This window comes from Penaeus chinensis, chromosome 24 (assembly GCF_019202785.1).
Source record: "Penaeus chinensis breed Huanghai No. 1 chromosome 24, ASM1920278v2, whole genome shotgun sequence".
NCBI classification, from domain to species: Eukaryota; Metazoa; Arthropoda; class Malacostraca; order Decapoda; family Penaeidae; genus Penaeus; species Penaeus chinensis.
In genome coordinates this window covers 9381947-9391946 of record NC_061842.1, presented here as the reverse complement: position 1 = coordinate 9391946, position 10000 = coordinate 9381947, and the positions used below count along the sequence as shown (strand labels likewise).

General features: G+C 37.6%; 2 protein-coding genes across 2 annotated transcripts in view; both read right to left on the bottom strand.

The window, feature by feature from the left end:
- LOC125038221 overlaps positions 1-5104 on the bottom strand; it is a 22863-nt gene extending 17759 nt beyond the window's left edge. The window contains exons 1-5 of the mRNA XM_047631641.1: positions 5012-5104; positions 2021-2256; positions 1270-1737; positions 1017-1085; positions 10-834 (exon numbers count right to left, since the gene is read on the bottom strand). Coding sequence (XP_047487597.1) covers positions 10-834; positions 1017-1085; positions 1270-1737; positions 2021-2205 — 1547 coding nt within the window. The 5' untranslated portion in view covers positions 2206-2256; positions 5012-5104. The remainder of the gene's footprint in view (positions 1-9; positions 835-1016; positions 1086-1269; positions 1738-2020; positions 2257-5011) is intronic.
- A 3457-nt stretch (positions 5105-8561) lies between these two features.
- The window catches only part of LOC125037776, a 4343-nt gene continuing 2904 nt past the window's right edge, over positions 8562-10000 (bottom strand). Inside the window, exons 3-5 of the mRNA XM_047630980.1 lie at positions 9518-9607; positions 9232-9318; positions 8562-9015 (exon numbers count right to left, since the gene is read on the bottom strand). Coding sequence (XP_047486936.1) covers positions 8953-9015; positions 9232-9318; positions 9518-9607 — 240 coding nt within the window. The 3' untranslated portion in view covers positions 8562-8952. The remainder of the gene's footprint in view (positions 9016-9231; positions 9319-9517; positions 9608-10000) is intronic.

Sequence of the window (10000 nt, the reverse complement as noted above, 5' to 3'; positions counted from 1 at the left end):
TATACAAACCTAGAACGAGCATTATATGATGAGGTAGATGAGGGCCTTTGTTCCAAAGTGCTACTAAAACTGTCAATGCGCATGGGGGTCAGAAGATGATGAGCTGCTCTTGAAGATACAGGTCGCTGTGTTGTGCCTCTAGGAGTTGTGACAGAAGGAAGAGATACCAAAGACTGATTGGACCGAGCTGAAGACTCACGGGTGAGTGAAGCAGAAGAAGTTCTAGAACGTAATCTGTCTTCTCCATTTTGCAATGGCTTTGTTGTTACCTGCAGAAGATCTTGTAATTCTCCTTGATGGATGCTTGGTGTAGGCTGATAACCCTGCAATCTATTTATAGCACTTGTTGGTCGCTGGATTCCACTCAATGGACGATTAGCTCTGTACCCTCTAACAGAAATGCCACTATCAGGCCTATTCACACTCTCTGGGAGCTTTAGGTGTCTATGAGTAGCTCTCCCAAGTTCAGCACTATATTTTCTTACAGGAGTCTGTCTACCCCTTCTGGCCCCTCTAGTACTGGGCTCCCTAGAGAGAGATGAATATTGTACTGATTGTTCAATTACATATTTGGCATATGAATGAAGCAATGGTTCAATTGCTTTTGTCACTGTAGGCCACAAATGATCAAAGAGCATTATGAGCACTTGCTCTTTTAGTACCTCTGGATCATTTGATCCACTACACACTCGACTACTGGAAGTCCCTGTCTTTGGATTAACATGAGAAGAATTTTTTACTTGATTGGCACTGACAATATTAACTATAGGCAGCAGATGGTGAAAGTCACCATCTTCTTCAATCACTTCCTCATTTTCTAAGATTTCTTCATGTCTGAAAATAAATAAATAATGTGTTACCTTATATAAAAATTAAAGGAGAATGACTTTGACATACCACATTATAGTACAAATTTCAAAGTATATAAAAAAATATTCTTTAAATTGTATAGTACCAAAAATACTAGCATCCTTTCATTAATACTATTATGCAAATTCTCAAATAGTAATACTTACAGAGAATCTTCATTCATATATTGTTCTAAGATATTTAGCAATGATGTCTCCAATGGACGTCCCCTAATTCTGTCAAAATTAGAAAAACACAAACTTATGAGGAAGTGTTGTTCAAATACATACAGAACATCAAGTATTTAAGCAACCAATTACACAACAATATAAATCCAGAATTATCTATCCTCAGTTTAGCCACATTCATAATAACCACCAGTGGTGATATACCAGGACCTAATTTACAAAAGCAACTTACCTAAAATGTGGAAAGTGGTGTACCCAATTTGAGCATTCCTCCAGTAATTCTGGTGTCGGTTCAGGTGCTACCAGAAGATCACTAACTATTCCAGAGCTTGATTCTAATAACCTTGCACTGCTTAACAATAAAGTTCGTGATCCCACATTATCCACATCAAAAATGATATCTTTGTTAATTGTTTTTATATTGGTTTCAATATGTTCATCAGGATTACTCTCTGGACTTGAGAAGTAACCAATACTTCCAGCAGGTGAAACAGTTTTCTCATCCTCGTTCACAAACACTTTGGTGCTTCCACTTACAAACCATGGCACAGCAGAAGTTACAGAGTCATCTTGATAGAGCAAAGAGTCAAGCTGGTCAAAGAGGGCACTGACTTGTCTGGTGGCCTCTCCTTCAAACTCATCATCACCCCATGATAGAGAGGAGTCTGATCTGCATTCATTGTCATCACCTCTTGAATATCTGTAATACATCAACACAAAATACTACTAAAAGTTATCAGTCCCAGAGATACTAAGTTCAAATCTGAAGTTTTTACTACGTATGATATCAAGCAACCAAATATTTGAAATACAACTATTTTAAGTAATTAAAAATGATTATTGTTGCCATGATTGAAACTGAAAATCATAATAACATATCATTTTAAACCCACACCTCACCCAGTAAAATAAATATAAATATAATCTAACACTATATGTATAACATCAATATGGACTTTATGTTAACACAACATTTACTTTACCTTCCAAAATCTTTATTTTCCTCATATCCAACAGGATGACTTGGTGGGTATTTCTTTATATACAAAATAGGTGGTGATGATGGAGGTGTGTTTGTAGGGGTTACGTCACTCTCTTCAGCCCCATGATCTTCACGAATATCTAAGCAACGTAATTCCTCTTCTAGATCGTCCTCCTCCTGAGTCATCTTCTCTTTACTCAAGGGCCCATAACTCACAACAGCTGGGCTACATCCTACCTTTGAGGGAAAAAAAATCACAAAATACATAACAAAGCCAATAACACTGCTAAGAACTTGGGGAAACATAATAATATAAAATAAAAGTAATATGATTAATAAGGGTAAATTCATAGAAAATTGAAAGCCACTAATTGAAGTATTTGAGTTATATGTTCTACAGTTGGTTCTTAGCAATACAGAAAAAAGGGAAAATGAGGAAGCTACCATCAAGAAATGGGAGACATAATAAGAAAATAGAAGCAAAATGAAAGATAGATAATCATAAAAAAATTACTTGTGCACTACAATGAAAGGATACCAAATAAACATGGTAGTTTTCTGGTAGCTTTCTCAGAATGAAAAAAAAAGGGCTTTAGTTTTTAACATTACTGTTGAAGTGAGGAAAATGACAAAGGGCAAATATTGTGACATCATTTGCCTGACATAAGCCAAGGGTTACATGTTTTTAGATTAAAACTAATATCATGAAGACTAGCAGAAAAAATTGCATCAAACCCTGGGCAAACGTGTAGCAAAAGGGAGATATTCATCATCCCATAGATCAGAACCCACTCTCCTTCCCATGATACTCAGCTCTTCTCCCTCTCCCACCAGTCTGGTTGGTCTACACAACCTGCTATTCATTCCCCCTTTTTTTAATCTTTTCACTTATTTATTTTTTTCAAGTTCATTTTGCCTCCATGCCAAACTTCCATCACAGGGTTAATTCCAGACAAAAACTTCCTGAAACAACAATGACCATAGGCTCAAAATATCAATAGCTGTTTTTCTAGTGGTTATTCTATTGCCTTCTCTGTCTCCATTAAGGTCTAGCTGCCAGGCAAATATCTGCAATGATAATCACACTTCAAGTGAACTTTTCTCAGTTTCTTATGCATGTCGACTGCCTCACTTCAGCTCAGAGCAAAACAATTCTAGTGTGAAAATTGTTTCCTCTGTTTCTAAATAAAGATTGTTATTGGTAAACTAATATTTTTAATATAAATATCACTAAATTTCCTGTTAAACATCCTAATGACAGGTCTGCATGTCTGTATATCTTGACTTCCACAAATAAATAATAATGAATTTCCAAAGCTATATAATGCAATAAGCTTATGATACTCTTGGGTTCCCTGGATAAGAAAATATTATCTTACATGAACATAAAGTTGGGTGGATAACTGATGATTTCATGTTCAGATACATCATCTCTGAAATAAGATAAATGAATATAGTCAGCATTTTCTCATTCTGCCTATATACATGCACAAGATAACATAATTTTACTATCATATACACTGTAAACCAAAAACTATCATACTGAATATGTACCATAATGTTTGATGCTGTAAAATTAGTCTTATAATGATGGAACTTTTTGATTTACACAAATGTGTTTTAATTAATTCTTATATCTATATTGTTAAACTGATCCTTATTTCCTATGCCCACAGGGTATGGTATCAATAAATCCATGAAATATCATCCCATCACAGACCTTAAAAGCATAAAAAAGTAAAATGTCTATCAAAATCCTTTTCCTAAACCCTTAATGATGATAAGGTATCTCACTATCCTTGGCGACACATGGCCCTGCCAACTGTAACCCATAATCCGGTGTAAGGACTTGTTACAAAAGCCATCAAGACGTGACTTTAAGGCACTAGATAGTGTCCCAGTTTTGCTTCCAAAACTGGCAGTATCAAGGCCTTGATGACTTCAGCTTGGCCCTTCTGCCCAAGTACCAGCATCTCCAAATACTCTTGAGACTGAATTCATGGCTTCTGCTGCCAGGCCAATCTGTTTACTGACTTCCTGGTCTAACAACCTAGAGACGTGAACTAAGGTATATAAAACTCTATGACTTCAACATTCTTTCTGCAAGCATGTATCAAACAAACAGGTTCCCATACTCGTCTTTCTGCTTTTCATAAATGGTACATGTATATCTCGCCAGTACTTTCATTCTTTCTACTGTAATCTGGAATTTATCTAATTTTCCTGACAACTTTTCTGTACACCATAGACATAATTCTTCAAACATTTTCATTTGCAATGTACCAAGAGGACTGCAGCTGAAAATCTAGTTCTTCACGAAGTTCTTTATGTTATAAGTCATGATGTTATGTATATTATAATTCTATATGTTATAATTCATGATGATACCACGAAATCCTCCTTCTGCTTTTCATAAATGGTACATGTATATCTCGCCAGTACTTTCATTCTTTCTACTGTAATCTGGAATTTATCTAATTTTCCTGACAACTTTTCTGAACACCATAGACATAATTCTTCAAACACTTTCATTTGCAATGTACCAAGAGGACTGCAGCTGAAAATCTAGTTCTTCACGAAGTTCTGAATGTTATAAGTCATGATGTTATGTATATTATAATTCTATATGTTATAATTCATGATGATACCACGAAATCCTCACTCGTCGCTGATACACACATCAACAAATTGATTATTGTGAAGTTTAGCGTCTCTCCCTTGAAAGAACCTCAAAACACAACCCACGATTATGAGATAGCACCTTTTCTTTACGATTTCATAAGCGAAAACACATATCAACCAGCTACAAACACCTGTCCATGACGTGTTTACAGAAGAGAGCAACACCTGTCCTTCTCACCTGGCACCGATGACGGGAAATGGTCGCTATTCGCACACTGATCACATATACGACTTGGATTAATTTCAGTCCCCCTCAATTTAAACACATGCGACAATATGCAACTATGACGACACTGGTAATAACACTTACTGCTACGAATCCATAATAGGTAACGAGTGCGAGACAGGTGCCTGACAGCGCTCTGTGTCCATAGTTACGTCGTCGTCTGCAAACACGAAGGCTGACTCGGGCCCACCCGTAAGGGCGAAAATCGTATCCTTTCTCGTTACAATTTGACTACTATGATGTGTGTAAAGCATAGTCTTGTGTGTCCATTCCCTTTACAATTTGACAATTATTATGCGTGTATAAAGTATATCCTTGCATAAGGTTTAACGGGAAAGTCAGCTTTACAAATGAGTCCAAATCGTTTAAGTTCTCTTAACTTTTTACATTCAAGTTAAATGCATACAGTGTGTAAAGTTTTGAATTATAAATGCCATCAAACATTCCCCGCAGACAGAAAATAAGGACAGGGTTTACGGTATTTTTTAACATTCTTATTAGTAAGTCTTTGAAATTGTTGTGTTACTTGTATTTAAAGGTTTTTAGTTCATCTCATTTGGCTTCCCGCTTGCAGTATAGCACAGGACCTTTGTTATCACGCCACAACTCTATTGATTTATTTTCACTGCTTTCCAGGTATCGCTATCAATACCGCTTTGTGCGAAAGGCCAAACTATAATAACTGTATAAAGGCCGTTTTAACGTGGAATTTTACAAAGTGTAAGGCGAATATGACAGGAATGGTTCTGAACAAAGTCAGCAGAAATATTAAAACCTTTATACATATGGTGCTATTTTGTAAAATATATTTGTAATGTTTTTTAATGTTGAAGAAATGCTTCAAATAATGATGGTCATTTGGATGATAAGGTAAATTTATATGAGGTGATTGTTTTTCAAAGATTCATGAAAGTTACTATACAATTTATCCATATATCTGGCATTTATGATTTTCATGAGGAATGTAGCACTAATGAGGCTATGCATATTACGGTATTGTTTCACATCTGTTTGCATTTAAGTTTGTGGTATGGAAGTAAATTTATTTATTTGCAACATACATTCTTTTAATGTGACCTATTGTGATATAACTCAATTATATCACAAATTAACAAATAACGTTCTCATGTAATAGTCATTACGGTTGGTCAACTTTGCGGGATGATTTGGGCGAAAGAAAATATACGTTTTGATTTCTTTTCCACTTGAGTTATAGGTGATGGGAAGGAAGGGAAATGTTCAATGGATGAATAAGAGATATTTCAATGGAATGATTAATCATTCGGCGACCTTTGTTTTCCGTTTTCGGGCAAGGAGAGAATTATAAATGCTGGCGGTACAATACAGGCAGGGAATTCTCGGAATTAGTTTCTGTCTCGGCGGTGAAATATGCTGCAGCAAGCCACCCCAATGGCTTATACATGTATCAATGGCACTAATGCAGTAAACTGCTGCAAAACAAGAGTTGCATAAAGAAAAAGAATATGAAAGAGTCGACGTGTAGCCTGCACCTTTCTTCTCAAAATGTTATTTCGTGATTTGTTTTTATTTAATATTATTTTGACGAACATATTGCCCGTGTATATATTGATTTGTTATGTCATGTGGTAGGCATTGTTTCTTTATTTCTACTCTTTTACATATGTTTATTATTGTGTGTTCAGTTATCCTATTGACAAAGTTTGGTGGCATATGAGAGCTGGCAACATATTTTGTCGTTCAGTAGTAGTATATTGGCCCCACCCAGTAGTATATTGGGTGGGGTAGTGGTGGGTAGGGCAATGATAATTTATATTGGCTGGGGCACTTTGTAGTATGGGGGGCAGTAATATACTAGGTGAGGCAGTGGGGTAGTGGATGAGGCGATAGTATGCTAGGGGGAGCTGTGATATAGCTGGTGGGGCAGTGGTGTAGTGGTTAGAGCAGAGGTGTAGGGAAGTGGTGCAATGGGCCTGTCATTGGTGTAGCGGGTGAGACAGTGATGTGCCGATCAGGGTAGGAGTAGAGTGGGTAGGGTAATGGTGTACAGAGGTGGGCAGTCGTTTAATGGATGAAACTGCGGTATGGTAGGTGGCAGTAGTAGGTGGGACAGTGGTTTGGTGGGCATAATAGTGGTGAGGTGGTATGACAATGTCAAAAGGTGAATTATATAGTATATTGTATATATTCATTCATAAAAATCGCGGCACATTTTTCTTGAGAGAGAAAGAGAGAGAGAGAGAGAGAGAGAGAGAGAGAGAGAGAGAGAGAGAGAGAGAGAGAGAGAGAGAGAGAGAGAGAGAGAGAGAAAGAGTATGAGAGACTGAGAGCAAGATGCAGTGGTGAGTGAAAGTGAGAACGAGAGACAATGAAAACTAAGAGAGAAGAGAGAGAACGAGAGAGTGAAAACCAAGAGAGAAGAGAGAGAACGATAGTGAGAAAGGTAGAAAGATTGATCCTTAAGAAAAAAAAAAGAGATTGAGCGAGAACGTGAGTGAAAAAGAGAGAGAGAGAGAGGGACAGATAGGCAGACTATAAAAAGAACGAGAAAGTGAAAGACAGCTATTGAATTACCATGCATTAGTGTATGGCGAAAGGAATACTGGAAAAAAAATTCCTTCACGTTTTGAAGTAGACCACTATGATTATAAATTAGTACATTGTGTACCATATACACTGTATGCGAAATGATGAATAAAGGAGTTAATTTCTCACGGTCATTTCTGTAGTGTTACCTCGGCCGTTTCAGTGGCACCCCCTCAGCTTCCTGGGATATTCTATGGTGCCTCCTAGCTCATCCCAGTGTTGCCCCATCGGCTATTTCAGCCTTGTCCTCTTAGCCATTCCGCTGTATGATTCATTTATCTTTATTTTCTACACACTTGAGTGAATTCACTGAAGATGAGTAGACCAGATGACGTCACCATACCCAGATAATCTGCACGTGCGAAATTGTACAATCATCGCAAGTACACTTAAACCCTGACAACTCATCCATTTTTTTTTCCTTGATATTCATGAAAATAATTTGGAGATATTGTAAATATGCTTCCATGTACAGGGTCAAAGGAAAGTTCCTCGATTTTAGGGTTTGCATGATAAACAGGACGTTGGGAGGGTTCTGATTGAGCACGTTGCGTGGTACGACTTTGCTTGGGAAAAGTACTACACAATGATAGATACTCTGTTTTATATATATATATATATATATATATATATATATATATATATATAATTGTGTGTGTGTGTGTGTGTGTGTGTGTGTGTGTGTGTGTGTATAGATGTGTGTGTGTGTGTGTGTGTGTGTGTGTGTGTGTGTGTGTGTGTGTGTGTGTGTGTGTGTGTGTCTGTGTGTGGTTTCGAAACGATAATCTTTGTAGTTGGAAAGTATAGGATATCTGTAGGGATCAACTCTTGCATACTTTATTTTCCATCTACATTTCGCATCTGCAGGAACACGCAGCCAGAAGAAAGCCTATGAATTACTATTACTAGTATGAACTAGTAATACATATGTTCTCACTGTTGCATTCTTTGTAGGATGATACTTTTTTGTGATTTTAACAATTGATATACTTATTGCCTTTATTTGATAAATTCCATCAGAGAACGTTCCGTATACTATCACTATTTATATCCATATAAACCGGTGAAATATTATTGTCCTGTATCATACTGCATTATATAGGTTTGCAAGTAGTTGAGTGGGTAACGGTTCAATCTGAGGTTGCACTGCAGTGAGCAGCAAAGCTGTACGTGCAAAACGCTGTGCTTAATCGATGTCACAGTGTGGGCGGCGGGCGCGAGGCATCTCAACCAGCAAGGCGTCACGGCAGGGAAGGTGATCAGACAAAGCGTGGTTCTTTGTGCAATGGAAGAAGCGGTTATCGGTGAAGAGCATAGTTTTCCGAGACTATAGATTATCAGGTAGCAATTTTGCGTCTACGAATAATCACTTTGGTTTCGGCTTCCCATGCTGTACACTGGCACCCGTTCATTAGAATGACGGACACAGTTCATATGTAGTTCACATTGGCTTCTTCATCTTATAAATCTGCTAGATGGAACTGGAGAAGTATGAGTAAGTAGCTTGTGGATGCACCCGCTACCTGGAAATGATCACCAAATAAGTGTATATTGCATTAAAGTTTTGAGAAATGCATTTCAGACTAGCCAAAGTGACAGTCTAGAAAATAATATCGCTTAAGGAATTCGCATTGCCAACACAGACAGTGCTTGTATTAAGCTAGATGTAGCATTGCATTAGCAGATGTAACTACTTCTCAGACATACAGACCAGACTTATTTCGACCTATGATACGTACCGCAAGGGTATTCCTCCGAGACAGCGTGAAGAGTCCGCACACCCGAGTTCCTAGGCCTTTGCGGCTCAACCTCTCCATCGACATGATCTGGAGGAAAGTGCGATTGTAAAAGAAACAGCGGAGGGAAGAACAGGGAACAGGTCGAAGGATCTGCTTCTTCAGGGCAGCCGCTTCGTTGTTTTATTTTACCGATATACATGAATTCTGAACAAGTGTCTTCTCTTATAAAACCATTCCAGTATAATATTTAGTAAAATATTTAAATGACATTTGGCACACAACTTACTAAAATCATCTGTTTTGCCTTCGGAGGAAGAGGGGCGCGTCCGGTCGCTGCTTCGGCAATTTCCATAAGGATGTGGCTGGTTTTCTGGCCCTAAAAGCACACCAGGAATACGCATATATGGGTACGTCTCTCTCTCTCTCTCTCTCTCTCTCTCTCTCTCTCTCTCTCTCTCTCTATCTATCTATCTATCTATCTATCTATCTATCTATCTCTCTCTCTCTCTTTCTCTCTCTCTCTCTCTCTCTCTCTCTCTCTCTCTCTCTCTTCACACACACATATACATACATACATACATACATACACACACACACACACACACACACACACACACACACACACACACACACACACACACACACACACACATACACACACACATATAAATATATACATATATATATATATATATATATATATATATACATACATATATATGTGTGTGTGTGTGTGTGTGTGTGTGTGTGTGTGTGTGTGTGCATATAT